The sequence below is a fragment of the Anguilla rostrata genome, chromosome 2, assembly GCF_018555375.3.
Source record: "Anguilla rostrata isolate EN2019 chromosome 2, ASM1855537v3, whole genome shotgun sequence".
Classification (NCBI taxonomy): domain Eukaryota; kingdom Metazoa; phylum Chordata; class Actinopteri; order Anguilliformes; family Anguillidae; genus Anguilla; species Anguilla rostrata.
Genome location: NC_057934.1, coordinates 33413627 through 33434055, shown reverse-complemented (window position 1 = coordinate 33434055; position 20429 = coordinate 33413627). Strand labels below are relative to the sequence as shown.

General features: G+C 50.8%; 1 protein-coding gene across 4 annotated transcripts in view; it reads left to right on the top strand.

The window, feature by feature from the left end:
• The window catches only part of LOC135247831 (histone deacetylase 5-like), an 85017-nt gene that overhangs the window by 44218 nt on the left and 20370 nt on the right, over positions 1–20429 (top strand). For 3 of the 4 annotated variants that reach the window (XM_064321731.1, XM_064321730.1, XM_064321728.1), the window contains 11 exons: positions 4642–4922; positions 5582–5726; positions 6112–6217; positions 6391–6524; positions 9592–9723; positions 11479–11591; positions 15020–15154; positions 15992–16226; positions 16842–17056; positions 17439–17738; positions 20216–20381. In XM_064321731.1, the coding sequence (XP_064177801.1) occupies positions 4671–4922; positions 5582–5726; positions 6112–6217; positions 6391–6524; positions 9592–9723; positions 11479–11591; positions 15020–15154; positions 15992–16226; positions 16842–17056; positions 17439–17738; positions 20216–20381 (1933 nt within the window). In that variant the 5' untranslated portion in view covers positions 4642–4670. The remainder of the gene's footprint in view (positions 1–4641; positions 4923–5581; positions 5727–6111; positions 6218–6390; positions 6525–9591; positions 9724–11478; positions 11592–15019; positions 15155–15991; positions 16227–16841; positions 17057–17438; positions 17739–20215; positions 20382–20429) is intronic. The other variant, XM_064321729.1, reaches the window with a different exon arrangement.

Below are 20429 nucleotides of genomic sequence, written 5' to 3'. Positions count from 1 at the left end.
TTTTTCTTTCCGCTTATGTGCATTTTTTATTTATGACTAAAGCATGATGGGTACCACTCTTCTCTTCCTCCTCTCCGCCCACACTACCCTTCCTTTCATGCTAACAGCTGCCGTGGAGAGAGGAAAGAGAGTGATATTTTTAGCCTTACTTTTCCAGCCCATTACAATAACTCTGTGGAGGAGTTAGGTACTCAGATGTGTGAACTCAACATTTTGGATTTCTACCTCAGGGTCATCCCTTATTGATCAGGCACAGACAGGACCCCAGTTTAGTGGTCCTGATTTGATCAGTGACTCGTCTCCAGCTGTCTACCCCCCCCCCCCGCCCTTCTTTCTTCCTCTGCCTGGAAACGACGTGTAAGCAAGCGTTACGCAACCCGCTCGTTTATGTTTGATGAGGGACTACCAGGCTTACTTTTCTGTTTGGCATCATAAAAGCGGCCATCATAATAAGTTATTGCCTCCAGCATCCACACCGCCCCCCCCCCCCAAAATGCTAAACTCAACTTCCTGTTGAGTTTCTATGACCTGTCAAAGTGGGGGGGGGGTGGGTTAAAATATTGATATCTGTCTTCATTTATGCTTTGTACCAAGAACAAAGTGTCTCGGTGGAGTTTAGTGATCTAGTTCCAGCTGCACGGGATGTATTGAGCGTCAGGCCGAAGACGAGTGCAGTCAATCCCTTCATCTCTTTAAGTGCAGCAGATTTGCAGCCAGTTCCGTGTGACAATGTTGCAATATTCTAATTGGATTCCCCAGCCAGGTTCAGCCTCAGAGGTGTCGGTAAAAAAATACTGGTTGTATCTCATAGATATCATGTCCCAGTCATCCGTAATCCCACAGACACAGGTGCTTTACCCAGAAGGCTCAGGGGGGTGGGGTAGGTGGGTGGGGGGGGATTAGTTATCCGCTCTCCTCTCTTCTCATGCACTGCGCCATATTGGAACAAACACAAACAAATAGTTTGTGGCTTTACTTGCTGAAATTAGAAGCTGTTTGTTTTTAGATTTTTTTTTTGTTTATGGCACAACACGAGTTAATTTGTCCTCAGGGACGTCAAGCCTGAATCATCTCCCAATTTTGGACTGTTCAGTTTGATTATATCATGAATTCCTCTCAGAGCCTCTATTATGCTGAAAAGGTCATTTGAAGTGAACTTCTTTGTTTTCCTCCCATGTTTAGGAAAAGGCCCAATTTGTTTGGATTAAGTTACATGTTTTTTTTCCCCGCTCTTTGAACTCGAAGTATAAAACGAGGGAAACCGAAACATGGGCTTCGTGTGTGCGTGCGCGAGCGAGCGTTGTGTTCCAGATTTATTTTTGGGTTGTGTTTTGTGGGTGAGCTGTGGTATCTCTAGAGCAGCTCCCTAGTGTCCCCGCTGAACAGCGTTCTTTCATTTGCCGCTTTTTCAAGAGCCATCGTTTTTCTCTCTAACCCCACGGGGAGAACATTAAATCCCATATCTGGAAAAAAAGAATGTGTGTGGGGTGTGTAATGGATTGATATACTGTGCGTAGAAGGAGTGAAGTTACAAGGTTTTGGTTTTTTGCTGCTGAGACTCTTTCACGTTGCAGGCAAGGGGGAAAGGGTTGGGAAGGGAGGGAACAGTGTGTTTTGTTTACAAAGCTAGAAACGTCACTCAAAAGTGTCCTGAAAACAAAGGGTGATGGTGGAATTGGAATTAAATGGTTTTAACTTGTGTATACGGAAATACTTTTTCTTGTTTACAATATAAAAGGTTCCTTTTATTTGCAATTAAAATTAGTGACACAGAAGATTTTGGCAGTATCCACATGTACATGTATAGTAGTCCTTCAGAACTTTTTATGGACCACAAATTAATTTGTTTACGACACATTTCTTTAGCCATTATTGTGACAGCTGCGACCAATGTGTGGCAATTTGGCTTTACAAGGCGACAGGGTCTCTTATTTGCTCCTGCTCTTGTTTTTTGTGAGTGTCTTTGTCCTAATATTTTATTAGGCCCTACTTCATAAATTTGCATGGACATTGTTAATGCACAGTTTGTATTCAGCTGTTTCAAAGCCGTTGATTGGCGGTTCTGAAGGAGGCCCACTGCAGCCCGGCAAAGTGTATTTCTCCACAACGTGGACGTCACTGCACTCGACAGTCACATTTCGATAACTTACTTAGATTTTGGCGAAAATACATTCACGAAAACAAAAAAAAAAACATCACACGGCCAGTTGGTAAAAACCTTCCCGCCACACTCTCAGGTCCGCCTATTTTAAAAGGTCATCTCGGGACCCCTGAGTCTCTCGGTGTAATCGGATAGGTAGCTCTGTCGTGGTAACCTGGTGAAACCTGCGCAGACATCGGCTGGGTGGGCGTAAGCGGTGGGTGTAAGATTTGTAAGATAAGGCGTGTGATCTCGGTAAGGGCGAGCTCGTGACGTCTGCCAGCGCCAGGGGAAGAGGGGTGGCGCCGCCTTGTTACTGGAAGGCGATGAGCCGCAGTCGTGCCCCTGACGCGTGTAACCATGACGGTTTCTGCAGCGCTGGGTATGGTAATTTAATCTTGTGCCGAACAGGTTGTGACTATAACTGTTCTTAAAAAAAAAATGACATGACATTCTATTGGATTAGTTCACTTTGACTGAATATGTATTGTTTTTTGTTGTGCTTTTTTCAGCTTTATTGGACAGAACAGTGTAGAGAGACAGGAAGAACAGGGGAAGAGAGAGGGAGAGGATCGCACGGTCGGACTCGAACCGCCGACGTCGCAGCTCGCAATGAGCATGTGGATAGCGCTCCACAGGCTACGCCACCAGACACCCCCCGTGAATATGTATTCTTACAGTTGGTGTCGTGAAAAGTCCTTAAATTGGCAGAGAGCGGAAGCGGTACCCCACCCAGGGTCTGAACCCGTGTCCCTCCGGGCCTCAACCGCAGGGCTCGGACCAGGGCCCATATTCACGAATCATCAGACCAGGTGCTGATCTAGGATCAGGCCTCCGTGGTCCATATTGCAACCTTATCCGTTATTACGTAAAAGGGCTAAACTGATCCTAGATCAGCCCCCAGCCTGCTCTGAGATGCTTTATAAATATGGGCCCGGGACTCTGCTGACTAAAACCCATCCGCACAGCAGAGCTTTTGCGCGTATAATCACTGCAGCTTGGCAATGGCTCTCGAGCTACGAGTCCGCGCGCTGCGTTGTGCTGATGTCGGCTGACCAAAACACCGGCGCAGCAGAAGCACGGACGTGATTATTTATTGTGCGTCCGAGCCGCTCGTGATGACAGAGGCCCCTCTGCTTGTGCGGTTGTGCTCCGTAAGCACACACTGCAGGTACGGAGCTGGGCAGTGCTCATTAATCATGCGCCGCGCACACCTGCAGCACGTGGCGCCCGCCCCTCCGTCCCTCCTTCCCTCCGTCCTCTGGGAAGCGGAGGAAAAACGCTTTTCTATTGGTCCACGGAAGTGAGAGCACGACAGAGCTTGAGCGCAAGGGCTTTAGTCTGCAGTTTGAGAGCTGAGACTTCGTGCCTTGGCGCATCACTGTTGCCAGTCAGAGGCACATGGAATACGGAAAGCAGAATACATCCTAAACCGAGCCTGTCCTTAGCTGGCTGCACATGCAAGCGCGCTTGTATAGTTCTCTTTTTGCAGCAGGCTTCTGGAATGTAGGCCAGTAGCTGCTTATTTCACTGAGCTGCCATCATTTGGCTGTGGGCTTTTGGCTTTCGCAGCCAACATCTGAGCTGCGGACCTGCGGCTGCCTTTCGCTTTAGGTTCAGAGAACGGAGGAGATCTTTAGCCAATAGTCAGACTCGCAACCAAGAGAGGGTGGTTCCTGACGGCAGGTTTGGTCCTGTTTTCTGTCCCGTTCGCGGAGAGCCTGGCGGCTTTTCGATTCGTTCGGTTTCCTCATCGACGCTCGGCCGCCGCTAATGGTCTCCGAACAGAGCGGGGTAGCGCGTCGTCTCCGTGCCCCCTCTGTCAGCGCCCAGCGGCCTCTGGGCCGCGCAGCTGTGTGCTCTCCATCAGTAGCCATTTGCTGCTATTGGTGATACGAGGCCTGGCACCGTGGAAGCTGTGCGACTGGGTGACGTTACTATCCAGCAGTACGGGTGGTCTTTCCTGTGACCTGGCCGTTTATTTTAAGGGCACCTGGCAAAACTGCACATGGCTCAACTGTTAAGCTTGGTAGAGTTGATATTCCAAGAGCTCTTATACTTTTACGTTCATTCACAAAGTGTTTGTTCACAAAAGATGGCTGGTGTTGCTCACTCTTGCTGTTGGATGTACTTTGCTGAGGTGTTAAAAAGCAGGGGTGGGCAATTCCAGTCCTGGAGGGCCGGTGTGTGTTTGCAGGTTTTTGTCTCCACCAATTGCTCTGGCTAAATGAGCTAATTGGCTGTACACACCAACATCTCATATGCAGACACAAGAACAGTCTTCGGCTGTCCTTCATGCACTTATCAAGAAATGCAGGTGAAATGCCAGATGGCGTAAATGTAATTAAGGGGGGTAATTAAGTAATTAAGTAATGCTTAGGGGTAATTAAGCAATTAATGCCAGAAGTTGGCATGAAAACCAGAAACAGATATGGCCCTCATTGCCCACCCCTGTGTTGAAGCATTGCTGATTGGTCCCTCCCTCTCTCCCCTCTCGGCAGTGGAGGTGAAGACGTCACTTCCTTTGGGGATGCAGAGCCCGGGCGGCGGCGGCGGCGATAAGGGCGGCGGCGGCGGCGGCGGGCCCGTGGACCTGCGCACGGACCCCCGGCTGGGCCTGGCCTCCGCGGACCCCATGCTGAGGGAGCAGCAGCTGCAGCAGGAGCTGCACCTGCTCAAGCAGCAGCAGGAGCTGCAGAAGCAGCTGCTCTTCGCCGAGTTCCAGAAGCAGCACGAGGTGCTGACGCGCCAGCACGAGGTCCAGCTCCAGGAGCACCTCAAGGTGGGCGTCCCGTCCCCCCCGCACCACTTCGGCACCCTCGTTCATTTTCGCATTAAAAAGGAGTTCAGCCATTTTCTAACGTCTGGGAGAAGGTGATGTGTAGTGTCACCCAGCAGTGTCATGTAATGGTTAGGGAACTGGGCTCACAGATTTGAGGTCGTAGATTCGATTCCCATGTGGAAATCACAGCACTGCTTTTACACCTTCGAGGAAGGTATTTAACCAGAATTCCTTCGTTAAGATATCCTCTTAAATAGACAGAATGTAAAGATCTGTGTAAGTTCATTTGGATAGAAATAAAGGCTAAACATTGAAGTTTTTGAACATGTTTTATGGAAATGTTTGATAGAGAAAATTTTGACCGAAAGACTCGTTGGAAGAACAGCTTGGTTTTTTTTGTAAAGGAGCACAAAAAATTTCCAACACAATAACTCTCGCTGTAAGACTGCCACAGATTTGCCGGGCGCTGGTCTTTTGAACGGAAGTCTGGGTACGCTCAGTTCGGCCAAGCTGGACCAGACGGTTGGGAACAGAATTGAAAACGGGGCCTGCTGTCCAGGCCTCTGGCCAGCCTTCGGCCGTTTGCGCCAGCGTTAGCCGGCGGGCTTTGCTCTGGGTTAGCGGCCTGTGTGTAAATGTTAGCGTGCGTGCGCCTGCAGCAGCAGCAGGAGATCCTGGCGGCCAAGCGGCAGCAGGAGCAGGAGCAGAAGAGGAAGCTGGAGCAGCAGAGGCAGGAGGAGCTGGAGAAACAGCGGCTGGAGCAGCAGCTCATCATGCTGAGGAACAAGGAGAAGGGCAAAGAGAGTAAGTTCTCAGCACCGCCCCCGTCTCCTGCTCCCAACCACAGACAGGAAATCTCCATACCAGGGCCCTGGTGTAATCTGAACTCCCAAACGTATCATATCTGTTGTGTGATACAATATAACAGACACGACTTCTTATGTCTTACCAATAGCACATAACTTTCTGATAGATATATAAAAACTTTTTTTTTTAGTTGGCCTGTTACCTGAGGTTATAGCCTTGGTCAATTTAACGTTCCATAAAAAAAGCCTCCCACTTTCTCATGGGAGAGGCTTTCTCTCGCTCGCAGCACGGTCTTTGCAAACCACAAACAGATTTGAGCACCGCTGTGTTACAGGGCTGCATGATGGGTAGCCTTTTTTTTAACGTCCGAGTTTCTCGACAGGTGCAATCGCCAGCACAGAGGTCAAGTTGAAACTCCAGGAGTTCCTCCTTAACAAGAAAGATCCCATGCCTGGCGGACTGAACCATTCCTTTCCCACGAAATGTTGGTGAGTGTGAGGGGCTAGTGGTTTGGGGTTGTAAATGACCTTAAAAAAGGACTTTACTAAACAGTTTTCTTTGCGGAATATGGAGCAAATGGACTCACAAGCCCAAACATGTTAACGTGACAAATGTAATTGTCGAGAAAATGTAATGGTTGTCCTTTTTTTTGGAACCACAGGGGGGTCCACCACACCTCTCTGGACCAGAGCTCCCCTCCACAGAGCAACACTCCCGGGACACCCCCGTCCTACAGACTGCCCCCCATGCTGGGCTCCTACGACAGCAAAGATGACTTCCCCTTGCGCAAGACAAGTTGGTATCCCTTCTCATTCCTTCTTTTCCCTTCGTGGGTGGTTTATGGGTGCTTCTTCTGCTGCCACTGGCAAGGAGTGAGCACAGTCCAGTCAGTGTGTTCTGATGAAGCGGTTATTTGAAAAGGCCCCTTTTTCCCCATGGGTGTGGGTTTTCCGTTATGCATTTTGAAGACCCAGTGTGACAGACAGCACTTTCACTGCCTTTGTCGGCACAAAGTGTAAAGCGTCGCCATTTTAAAAATTATTTTCCGTTACGGAATTAAAGTAGGTTGTTCTTAGTTTTCTCTTAGATCTTAGAGAGAAAGAGAGAGTGAGAGGCAGGGAGAGCGCGAGAGACAGAGAGAGGTTTTGCGATACCGCTGAATGCCTTTTTGAGGATTCTGTTCTGTCTGCAGGTGTGAGTCAGCCTTAGTCACCAGCACAGGCAGGGGGGGGAGTGCTGTCTGCCTACCTGCGTAGTGCGGACTACCTCCATCTCTCTTTCTTTTCCCTCAACGCGCCCGACTCCTCTCTCCTCTCCCCGTGCCTTCGGCTGCCTTCCTTCGCTCTTGTATCTCTGCGCCGTTTTTTTTTCCCTCTCTTCATTTTTATCTCTCGCCGCCTCAGCTTAGACTCTCTTTCTCGCTCCCCTCCCGTCACCCCGTCTCTGTTCCTCCATCTCTTAGCTCGCCTCTCGCGCGTGAACCTCGTCTCCCTGGCTCCCGAAAAACGTGGCCGACCTTTGATCTGACGGCTCGTGAATCAGTGCAAACAGGTTCTGCTGGTCTGCACTGCTCCCTTTGTCACACATCTCGCGTTCGACTTGCTGTCGAAACATTGCCAGAACAAAAGCCGTGGACGAGGAGCTCTTTCAGGCTCCTACGATGGTCCGCTGTTGTTAACTTGCCTGATCCTAATCCAGGATGTCGTGGCTGTTCTCCAAGGACACTGAACCTACATACGCTTAATGTCCTACAGAAAAGCGTATGTGAAATCCATTAATGGCATTTGGCTTAATTGCCTCTGTTCTGCGTTGGCGGGCTGACCCGCGATAGACATAACAAAAACGTTACATTCCGGTTGTCCAAACAGTAGCCGGTTATGCGGAATTAAGCCAGTCTTGTGTGCAATTCTGAGAATCGCTTCAGAATATTTTTTTTAAAGTCAGTATAATTAATCTTGGCACCGATACCACGTAACTAAGTTGATTAAACAGGTTGTGTACTGATACAAACACGGCGTTGCAGTTTTGCTCAAATTGTGGTGAGTCAGCTTTTGTGGAACCCTAAGGCTGTGCGTTCCTTTCATGTAAATAGCACCGGGAATTGACGAAAGCTGGGGAAGGCGTGTTTTCGGAGTTTCACTGAAAATTAATTGGCCTCAGTCTGGTTTCTGCTGACTCCTCCTCCCCCCACCTCCCACTTACTGTGCCCTTTTGATGCACCCCGACATTGCAGCTTGCATTCAAATCTGCGTCTCTCCTTCACAATGAAGTGGTATTGACCCTGATGGATCTTTGGTCTCGGGTGCCACCTTCGCTTGCCTACCTCACGTTTGTGTGTCACTAAATTAGTAATATCACCCTTCCAAACGTGTGCAGCCGCTCACTAGTTTCTTGACGTCTGTGCAACTGGCATTCCTGTTTTTCAAGAATCCACAATTTTGGGAAGGGTTGTGGATTACGTGCAGAATTGGAGTACAGCATATGAGGCGAAAGGTTTGTTTTTTTCGAGTGTGAACCGTGTCAACCACACCATGCTACCTAGCCAGTAGCAAGATTTTAAAAAGGCAGGTGTCCAATGAAATGTACTTGATAAACACTCTAAATTTGCATCAACCTGCTGACCTGTCTCTTTTGGAATCCATATGTAGCAGCCAGAGCCGATTTGTTTGGAAATGTCTCTGACTCGCCCCAGGTGAGTGAGTCAGTGAAGTGAGTCAGTGATATTTGTTAGTGGCGCTCATTTTCTGATTTGATTAAAGCGTCACCTTGACTCGCAGTGTGAGCGATGTGTCACCACTGATTCCTGGAATTTGGCATTTGGTCTTTGGCACTGACACGCTCTTCTAAGAAAACACCGATCATCATGTTAATAACATTTCCCATAAATAGTCAGGAATGCTACACGCAACGATCTAAGCCCTTTGTCTGAAAGCCGAATAAATTGCGCTCGGACTACGCCCCTGTCAGTGCTTGCAGGTGTCTGCGGGTTCGATGACAGCACTTTGTGTTCTCAGCAGATTTTTTTTTGGCTAATCCTGGCCGGCAGGCAGCGGTTGGAGGGGTTCAGCGGAGGTGCGAAATCTAGGTTTTGCGGTTGAAGAATGTCGGTGTGCGCCCAGCCAGTTTTCGTTGAAATCCTCGTGCCTTTCCTTTCGCTCGAGATGAGCTCTTTCGCACGCACCGCTTCTCCTGTTCTGCAGATGCTGACTGTTAAGTGACATCCGGGCACCGTAGAATATAGCAGGGCTAATCCACAGCAGCTAAAGTTTTATTCAGTAGCAGTGGAAAAAAAAACAGAGTTGAGATTCTAAATGGGTTATATAGTTCTATTGCATATTTTATTTAGTCTTATTTTTTTAAAGAATGAGGGCCCAGAGATAAATGCAATACTGTAATAATTTGTTGCTTTGTCCTTTTCGTGCTGGCACAGTAAAACCGCTGGGACTTTTGATTAGCAAAAATCGAATCATCTCTGCAGCATCCATCTTAACACCAGAGAGTAACGTCTATGTACAGAGGCAGAATAAGCCCTTGTGTTTCGCACTGTTTGGCATTCTGCTGGGGGGGGGGGGGCTTGTGGTATGCGGTTTGGGGTGGGAACCACTGCTTCTGATGGCCTCTAACAGTGGAGAATGTAGAACAGACGCAGGCTGCTGGACAGCGGCGCGTTTCAGTTCAAACGCTGCTGACTGGTTTCCGTTGAGGGTCCGAGCGGTGACACGTCATGCAGGAGCTGAGCCATGACCCCCCACCCCCCCCCCCGCCCCGCCGCCTCTCACGCCGTTTATCCCCCTCTTTCTCTCTCCTCTCCCTCCCTCCCGTCCTCGCCCCCCCTTCCCTGTCTCTCCTCCGCCCGCGGCAGTGTCCGAGCCCAACCTGAAGGTGCGCTCCTGGCTGAAGCAGAAGGTGGCGGAGAGGCGGAGCAGCCCCCTGCTGAGGCGCAAGGACGGCACGGTGATCAGCACCTTCAAGAAGAGGGCCATCGAAATCACGGGTGAGCTTTCCCCTCGCGCGCACGCCCTCCGCCAGCAGGGGGGCCAGCTTTGTGCCGCCGTGGATCCATAGAGGGCGGCTGCAGTCTTTTCAAAATTTCCCCCTTTTTTTTTCTTTTTTTTTTTTGCTGGAATTGGAAAGTCCGTCATTTTTTTATTACAAAAGAGGCAGTGAATGGCTGCTCTCTAAAAACTCCCACAAGGTCACGGCCAGCGATAGCGCTATTTTAAGCCCCTGGTTTGTGCCATTGAAATGTCTGCTTGAACATGACTGCCCTGCACTGTTTCCATTTAAAGCTTTGGACATGTTAGGCTTTCAAATGATGGTGGTGCAAGACAGTATACAGACTAAGCATATAAAAAGGAGACAATTGTTATTGTTATCTGCCAGCTTGCGACCGTAGCTGGCTGTATATTATGATTACAGTAATAGGTAGTTAGAAAGCTATCATCGTACCCAGCTACTTGACAAATTACTGCCACTTTATGGTGCAATATTCTTGTTTATGAAGGTAGCATGGCAAATTGTAAATGCGTTATGTTCACTGCGCCGTGAAGTTGGAAGACATGGGTAACATTCCTTTGGAACACGACTTCTTTAGTTTCTGTGAAACCTATTGATGAAAGATTAGGTGTACTAACCTTTTTTATATAAATTTAGAAATGTAACATATATTAAAATATATATTTTAGCTCACATTATGATTAAATAGTTAATTTGTTCAGACTAAGGATGGCCTGTCTTGAAACCCACCAAACGGGGCCACTGTCCTTTGTTCTCACGTCAGCCAGCCAGCCAGGCGGGAAGAGCCCCCGCTCAAAATGTCTGTCCAGTCGAGTCGGTTCGCCCCGCTTCCCAGAATGCAGTTACACAAGGCCGCTCTCCTGGCGGGCAGCGGAGTGTCCGCGACACGATTGATATTCGTCCCTGGCTGTTCTGCACCCGGCGCACGTTATTTCATGGAGCCGCGCAGCGCCGCGTGCCGTTTTAAAAAACCCACCGTCTGCAGGGAGCGAGCTGTGCCCCAAGCTCTGCCCGCCCATCCTTCGGCAGGTGCTGCAGGGTCGTGCTTGAGCGGAGCGAAGGTAAAGATTTAATGCGTTGTGTTGTTTGCCTCTCCCCCCCCCCCCCAAATGAAGCCAGAGGCTCAGGCTAAAAATAGGGAGGCCCGACCAGCGCGAGCAGCCCGGCCTGTTGGGCTCACGGCAAATAAGCAGATGGTTTACATTTTTCATTTTGGCTGCGGACGAGGAGGATTAGTTCGGTAGGCCCCGCGGTACGGGGGGGGGGGGGGGGGGGGGTGCTGGGAACGCGGACGTGCGGCCGGGGGTGACGTCTGCTGGAGGAAGCGAGAACGGAACGCCGCTTAACCGCTTCCCCAAAAATGACCTACTGTCTGGCCAGATAGAAATCCGGCCTTTTTACGATTCTGCGTTTCCCTTTGTGAAAAGGCCCCCCTCAGGGGGCTGCAGGGGAGCAACGTAAATCTGGTTGCTCGCTTGTTCGCCGTTTCCTTTTTGTGTGTGAAATATCCACCGGCGTGCCCAGTCAGGTGAGCGTAGCGGACATCGTGCTGTTTAGCATTAGCATTTTACCGTTTTTTTGTCATGTGACATCAGGTCTCATCCGGCATACTGCCCTTTGCCCCACGTGCTGGTGTTTTCTCTGTTTGGTCGCGGTGTTCGTCCAGGTGGACGTGGCCGTCATGTGATGGGCCGGGGAGCGGGCGCTGATCTGTGTGCTGGTGTCATTGCAGTGTCCTCCATGTGTAGCAGCGCTCCTGGTTCTGGGCCCAGTTCTCCCAATAGCTCCAACAGTGCCATCGCCGAGAATGGGTCCAGCGGCTCCGTCCCCAACATCCACGCCAAGGTGAGAGAGACACATCCATCTCCTCCACATTCTGCCCACAGACACATCCATCTCCTCCTCATTCTGCCCACAGACACATCCATCTCCTCCACATTCTGCCCACAGACACATCCATCTCCTCCACATTCTGCCCACAGACACATCCATCTCCTCCACATTCTGCCCACAGACACATCCATCTCCTCCACATTCTGCCCATAGACACATCCATCTCCTCCACATTCTGCCCACAGACACATCCATCTCTTCATTCTACACAGTGACACATCCATCTCCTCCACATTCTGCCCATAGACACATCCATCTCCTCCTCATTCTGCCCATAGACACATTCTGCCCTTAGACACATCCGTCTCCTCCACATTCTGCCCTTAGACACATCCATCTCCTCCACATTCTGCCCACAGACACCATCTCCTCCATTCTGCCCACAGACATCCATCTCCTCCACATATGCCAGACACATCCATCTCCTCCACATTCTGCCCAAGACACATCCATCTCCTCCACATTCTGCCCACAGACACATCATCTCCACTTGCCCACAGACACATCCATCTCTCCACATTCTGCCCATAGACACATCCATCTCCTCCACATTCTGCCCATAGACACATCCATCTCCTCCACATTCTGCCCATAGACACATCCATCTCCTCCACATTCTGCCCATAGACACATCCATCTCCTCCTCATTCTGCCCATTGACATCCATCTCCTCCACATTCTGCCAACAGAACTAACAATCCCTTGCAGTCTGCTCATAAATACTTACGAACCATCATTATTACTAACTGTAGCGCCTAAATAACAGTAATGTCAGATGCTGCAGATATAGTGCCCAGAACGTTTTGGCACACTAACAAGAATTTAACCTGACCTTTTCCATTTGCAGTGGTTATTTTTTTGGGAGGAAACGAAACGCTCGCGTAGGCCTGGCAGGCACTTCTGGTTCGGTCTCTTTTCCAGAAGGTGACAGATCGGAGAGTCGATTTTCTTCAGGGAAGCGGGGAAAGTGCGTCTCCTCTCTTCCCGGTAATAAAACGGAGGAAAGGGAAAGGGGGAGGCCGTGCCGGGGGCCCCGCCCGCGCCGCCCTGCTCCTAACGGCGGCCTGCCGTTCCAGGAGCGCCTCGACCTGCGGGGCGTAGGGAGGGAACGGCGCCTTTGTTCCGACTCGCCTCCGTGACCGGCATGAGAACGCGTTTAAATATAAACAAATAAATAAATAAATAAATGAATAAGTGAATTCCGTGGCAACTTGGAACAGTCTGAGTCACGCAGCCCCCGTGTTTTCCCTGGCCAGCATTTCAGGTCACCGTCCACCCCCTCCTCCTCTGTCTCATAAGCCTTTCTCTTGATGCTTGACATTTTTCCTGTTCTCGTCCTCTTCCTGCTCCAGGAGAGACAGGGATGAAGGAGCGCGCTCGGTTAGTCTTGCTCTGCTGTCGGCTACATCCTCAGAGCCCTCGCAAACGAGCCCTCAAACCCAGCCATCCAAGACACCGTGGTGCAGATTTAAAGCCAATTATTTTAGTATCAGAAGTTATTTGTCATTTTATCTAGACTAGAAAAGTCTTGTTTGCTTTTTTTTAACCAACCCCTTTCATGTTGTGTACCAGCATGTGGGGAAATGACACCAAAATGGCGTCCGCCCCCCCCTGAGTGAACATTGCGGCTAGAACCGCTCCTCACAGAGAAATGAGTTTGCATAGGACGGGAGGCTCGCGCGCTGAAGTCTTCATTGTCGGGAGCTAAATGAGCCTGTGATTAAGGTGGTATTTTTAGGGAGACATTTCCTGTCTTTTTTTTTTTTGAGCGCCGTGCCTCTCGTTCGTTCGGCTGGTGCGTGCGTCAGAGCACCTCCGACGCTCGCCCCGGAGCGCGCGGTTTTGAGGCCCATCTTCAAGACCCATTGTTCGAAATTGCCCGCAATCCGGTCTTGATTGGTCGTAATCGGCCAGATGGGTCGTTTCAACCTGTTTTGAGGTTTCGTGCATTTGCGCCCGGCGGGCTGTTTACGGTTAATTGGCCGTCGTCCCGAATCCCTTAGCCGGGGAAACAAAACGGATAATCTGCGTTTTTAACTTCTCCCCGAGGAAATTGTTCTTTGCCCCTCCGCCCGCCCGCCCGCCCGCCCGCCGACCGCTTAATGCAGCCGTTGGTTCGGAACAAAGAAAGAACACCGGCGCTGTAACTAAACCGCGCCTCATTAATTGGCTGCGTGTTGCCGCTGAAAATAGCCCCCCCAAGACTGTTATTTCGCCGTTGTTATCGGTTGCTCCGTGTGTGTGTTCCCTCTGTTGATTTGTGGGGTGATTTACGGGCCCCGGGAGTGGGGTGCAGGTGCCGTCTCAAGCGGAGGGCAGTGGGACAGGAAGTGCGCGCGCACGCGTCCGCCGGCGTCCAGCCCTACGTTTGAGCAGCGGAGCTTCTTTCGATCGGAGGCGGGATTTTTTTTTTTCTTTGACCGATAGGCTGAAGAACGTGCTGCCCGTGAACGAGAAGTCCTGTAGCTTTGGGCACGGTGTTGCCTCCTGTGTAACGATCTTATTTTATACACCGTCTTTCAAGTGCATTTGCAGTGCGTACGGTAAGAAAAATAAACAGAAAACAAATTTAACACAGTGAAAATAAATGAGTAACTCAGGAGCATAATGTCTTGGAACATGCAAGTCATTTCAATGCGGTTATAAAAAGGTGTTTTTTTTGGTTGCTTTTTAAAATATGCAATGGGTGGAGCCTCTGATATGCTTCCAAAGGGCATTCCATAGCCATACAAAGCTTAAGGAAACCCTGTCCACATCAGAATGTCCAGGCTGATACCTTACTAAACGCTCTGTTAGTCAGAGCCATGACATCGGATGCTTTAAGAACAAGTGGAATGGTCTTAAAATCAGTACTAAGCCTCACTGGTACCCGCTGCGCTCGTTTCAGTTCTGGTGCAATTCTTGGCAGTTTTTGGTTCTAGAAAACACAACAGGGAAAAGAGATCGAATGCCTATGTAACAAGGAGGAGGTCTAATACATATGTAACAAGGCAAATTAATAAAATATCTGTGTAACAGGAAGAGAGGTCAAATACCTATGTAAAAAGGAAAAGACATCAAATACCTATGTCACAAGGTATAGAGATCAAATAGCTATGGAACAAGGAATAGAGATCAAATACCTATGTAACAAGGTATAGAGATCAAATAGCTATGGAACAAGGAATAGAGATCAAATACCTATGTAACAAGGTATGGAAATCAAATACCCATGTGAGAAGGAAGAGATCAAATACCTGTGAAACAAGGAATAGAGATCAAATGCCTATGTAGGAAGAGATTGAATGGCTGTGCAGCAGCGGTTGGAGGAAAGGCCTGCGGGTGTTGAGTTGAGGTTTGAGGATGAAACCCTGAGGCAGGTCTCCCCCTCGACCCCGCAGCACCTGCGCTGCCAGCAGCAGGCCATGGGCGCGGACAGGACGGCCAGCCAGCTGAGCCTGTACACCTCGCCCTCGCTCCCCAACATCTCCCTGGGCCTGCCCGCCACTGTGACCGCCGCCAACTCGCACATCGCCGTGAGTGCCGCCGCCCGCCGGGCCAGCGCCCACCTCCCCCCGCGCAAGCGGCACGCGGCCTCGAAAGGCCGTGTTGGAGCGTTAGGCTTGTGTACGTGTGCGTGTTGGACTGTTAGGCTTGTGTACGTGTGCGTGTTGGAGTGTTAGGCTTGCGTGCGTGTGCGTGTTGGAGTGTTAGGCTTGTACGATGTGCTGTTGGACGTGTTAGGCTTGGTACGTGTGCGTGTTGGAGTGTTAGGCTTGGTGTTGCGTGTTGGAGTGTTAGGCTTGCTACGTGTCGTGTTGGAGTGTTAGGCTTGCGTACGTGTGCGTGTTGGAGTGTTAGGTCTGCGTACGTGTGCGTGTTGGAGTGTTAGGTTGCTACGTGTGTGTTGGAGTGTTAGGCTTGCGTACGTGTGCGTGTTGGACTGTTAGGCTTGCGTACGTGTGCGTGTTGGAGTGTTAGGTTTGCGTACGTGTGCGTGTTGGAGTGTTAGGCTTGTGTACGTGTGCGTGTTGGAGTGTTAGGCTTGCGTACGTGTGCGTGTTGGAGTGTTAGGCTTGCGTACGTGTGTGTTGGAGTTTTAGGCTTGCATACATGTGTGTTGGAGTGTTAGGCTTGCATATGTGTGTGTTGGAGTGTTAGGCTGTTAGGCTTGTGTACGTGTGCGTGTTGGAGTGTTAGGCTTGCTACTGTTGTTTCACGTTTAGCTTGTTCTCTCGTCTTCTGTCTGCCTCATCTCCCCTCTCTCTCTCTCTCTCTTCTCTCTCTCTCTCCTCTCTCTCTCTCTCTCTCTCTCTCTCTCTCTCTCTCTCTCTCTCTCTCCCTCTCTCTCTCTCTCTCTCTCTCTCCTGCAGGCTCCACAGAAGCTGTCTGCGCAGCAGGAGGCCGAGCGGCAGGCCATCCAGACCCTGCGGCAGGGCGGCGCTCTCACAGGGAAGTTCGTCAGCACCTCCTCCCTGCCGGCCTGCCTGCCCCCCGGGCTGCCCCACGACAGCGAGCCGCCGCCCGCCACCAGCCACAGCCACTCCTCCCTGCTGCAGCACGTCCTGCTGCTGGAGCAGGCCCGCCAGCAGAGTGCGCTGCTCGCAGGTACCCCTCAGCCGCCTGCCACACACACGCACACACACAGACACGCACAAACACACACACGCACACACACACACGAACACACACGCACACGCGCATACACACACGAACACACGTACACACTCACACACACACAAACACACACACACATGCACGCGTACACACACACACACACACAGACACAGACACACACACACACGCACACACGTACACACTCACACACACACAAACACACACACACATGCACGCACACACACACATACACACACGTGTACACACACACAGACACGCACAAACATGCACACGCGCACACACAAACACACACACACACACGTACACAGACATGCACACACACACACATATGCGTGCTCACACACACACGCACACACATACAGACGCTGGCATCTACTTTCACCAAATATCTTTTATGACTGGGATGACTCTCACGAGTGAGATATTTAGAAATAAAAAATGCTGGTAAAACCGAGCAGGTCCAGATTTCTAAGCTCTGTTGACAAAAGAAAAAGGAAATGCTGGATTGCACTACCTTGAACACAGGTCTGTCCCTCAGTGGAACAGTGGCTCAGTGGGCCTCCCCCCCCCTCTCTCCTCGCTCAGTGCCGATGTACGGGCAGTCGCCGCTGGTGACGGGCGAGCGGGTCTCCGGAGGCATGCGCACGGTCAGCAAGGCCCGCCACCGGCCGCTGAGCCGCACCCATTCGGCCCCCCTGCCCCAGAGCCCCCAGGCCCTGCAGCAGCTGGTCATGCAGCACCAGCACCAGCACTTCCTGGAGAAGCAGAAGCAGTACCAGCAGCACATCCAGCTCAACAAGGTAGGGGGGGCGCTGCGGAGACACCCACCGGCAGGCATTAGCAGTAGCGTCCCGGGAGCGTTGCTGCCGTTCCTTTTTAGTTATTTAGCATGGGTATGGTCATGTCACTGTGCTCCGGGGATTCTGCGACGGTCTTGCATTCTGGGGACGGGTTCGCACCAGCCCCTTCGTCAGTGTGTTTTTGTGGCGTGCGGACGTAGGAGGGTGTGAAATGCTCAAACCGTCTCTCTGACTCTGACGTCTTGCGGTCTGTTCTTGTTTTGAGGACGAGTGCTGAGGACAGACGTTAATGTTTTCGCTACAGTAGCCCTCGAGCTAGGACCCCTTTAGCCGGTAGCTTCAGTTAGCATCACGGCGTCGTCCCCCCCTCCCCCGTCCCCAGATGCTGTCCAAGGGTCCCGAGCTTCCCCGCCAGCCTCCCGTCCACCCGGAGGAGACGGAGGAGGAGCTGACGGAGACGGCGGAGATGCTGGAGGACAGGGGGGAGGGGCCTGACCCGGCGGGGGAGGGGCCTCCGGACCGGGAGCCGCAGCAGGAGGGGCCGGGGGAGGTGGCCCCCAGCTCCGAGCAGCCGGTCACGGTGAAGGACGAGATCCCGGAGAGCGAGGCGGAGGAGGACGACGACGAGGACGAGGCCATCGAGCTGAAGGAGTTTGACGAGCAGGGCCTTGCTTACTCCCAGGTAAAGAAGAATGCCAGGACCGTTAAAATAGTCGCTACGTGTGACTTGTGGCAAATGGCAGTAGCTATGATCTCTGTAGCCAGACCTCTGGTGTTAGCTTGTCATCTTACATTTAAACCTTCAAAATGATATTTTACACTGAATTTGACGAGAAGACATACAGATCATGAGAACCTAGACATTTCTAGAGTAAAATCAGATGAAACACAGATGCAGCTGAAAGCCGCAGATGCAGCTGAGGTGGCCGTGTGGCTGTTGACAGCGTGCTGGCTAGCTTCCAAACGGTGCAGAACTCTGGTGCTGTCATCTTGCGTTTAAACGTTTCAAAACTCTATTTTTACTGAAAAATGAATTTGGCATGAAGACATAAAGATTATGTAAGCCAAGATATTGTTTTACTAAAATAAGATGAAACCCTGAAACAGCCAAACATTTTTGACGTGAACATCGATTTATATGAAATTGGGCATAGCGACTTCCAGCTGATTTATGATAGAATGGACTACACATGTCCTTTCTCTCCGGTACTCAGATGCCATGCAGCATGTGTTTGGAGGGAGAACTGAGTGGTGGGGGTGGGAGGTGGTGGAATGTTTTTTTTTTTCTCGAAATCTTGCTCTTGCTCATTTCTCCAAACTTACATACTGCATATTTAACTGTTTTCTTTATGAGAGTAACTTGACTTTGTTTCCTGGCAGACACGTTGTAATGATGATAAAATGCAGACTAAAGTATAGCCTGTTTAAGGAAGGCTCCAGTCTTTGGTGAAATCACTTTTACTGCTTCTACTGCAGTGGAGCAAATGAGCAAATTTACACAGCAACCAATCAGGACCGTGTTATTGCAGAAGAAGAAGTGCCGTGCATACCTATAGTTTCTATATACCTATAGAGTGTTTTATATCCATTTTAAAAAGGCCGTTGTTCTGTTTCTAAAACTGTTCAAAAGTTGTAGCCCCACCCCCCCCCCCCAACCCCCCCCCCCCAAAAAAAAAATGCAGTTGTTCAATGCTACTGTTTTGTCCAGTCAAGCACGATAAGAAGTAAATGTGCCGATTTGTCCGTTATGAAACGTCTTGAGCGCTGCAGCCAATCGGCGGAGTCGGGGGCGGGGCGGGGGCAGCGCGGCGGGCGCACCGCTCGGCGTTCCTAATTGCGAGCTGCGCAAGGTGCCGGCGACTGCTTAATATGCGCAGACCCAGAGAAAACATTTCAGTTCCCTCCTCCTCCTCCTCCTCCTTCTCCGATGAGTCATCCTCGCCGGTCGCTCTGCTGCAGGGGGTAGAACGGACAAGCGCTCGTTTGTTAGCGCTTTGTGGAGGTCTTCGGGGAGCGCCGTTTCTCCTTCCTGTTGCGGGCTCTTTACCTAATTAAGAAATGAGTACCTGCCATTTCCAGAACTCTCTGGGCTGCCCTTAAGATGCAAACTGAGGATTGGGACTGGGACTTGGGTTTTTTTTTTTTTTGTTCAGGACTGAAAATTCTTTCCAGCCGAACATTGCATTGTGGACTAGCTGCGGGGTTTGTAGTGAGAGTATGAAATTTGGATACGCACACAGACCCCTCTTCTCTTTGCCTTTTCGCATCTGAGTGAGTCGAGACCTGTGAATGGGCTCATCTGTGTGAGTCATCTCTGCATGACTCATCCTGTGCCCACAACCCCCCTCCCCCCCTCCCCTCCCTGCTCAGTCCCTCATGGCCGTGTCCTTAGGGAGTGTGAATAAATAGACAGCTTTTTTTTTTGAAAATCATGCTACAGCTTGGGCAGCCAGGAACGTAAACCTCCTTTTTTTTGTCAACGTGTGCACGCCCCTGTTTTCCCTCTTTAGTGTTTCTCCTCTCATTTGTTTTTTCGCCCTGGATACAGAGGAGCTCATGGAGGACACGGGCCCACGGCTTAGTGGAGAGGAGCACAGAGGAGCTGGCGTGCTTCTCCTCCCTCCCACCAAGCTCCCATTCAGAAGTAGCAGAAGGACGCTCCGCCCCGAGCCAGAGCTTTAAGCTACCTCCGTTTCAGATATGGAAAAAAGACGCCAGTTACTTGAAGCTAATTCGGTCCGAGCTGGGAGAGATGCCTCTCGACAAATAGCTGAGGCGGTTGTTTATTCCCAGAACGCACTGCTGCCGCCCCAGGTCTTTGCTGTTTGCGTCTTGACGCAAAGCAGATCCTGCTCTTGGGCCTGTGTGTTTACAGAGGGTGTCCAGGGAAGGAGATGTTGGCTGGGTGGACATCCTCTGGGCTTTGGCCACACGTAGGGAGTCACATGCACTCTGTCCATCGCTCCAGAAAGGCCCATGTTTAGTCTGCTCAGAGCTGAAACACAACAGCTTCCACCTCCGTGGAGGGGTATTAATTTATGGCCGTCTGCAGAAGCCCTCCTCGTCTCCTGGGTGTTTGTAAGGTTTGTGACGCGAGTGTCTATGGTTATTGTTTTTATGGCAGGTGGTTTGAAGCAGTCTGTCCTCCTTTCCCCGCAGTTTACGGACCAGCAGCACTTGCAGCAGCTCAACCTGTTCCAGGCGTCCATGTCAATCACCGGCATGTCCCACAGGCCTCTGGGAAGGGCCCAGTCCTCCCCGGCCACTGCCAGCCTCAAAGGCGCCCCTATTGGAGAAGCACCCATCAAGCACCTCTTCACCACAGGTAAGGGTGTACCAGGGGGCCCTGTGGTAGAATGGTACTCTGATGAAT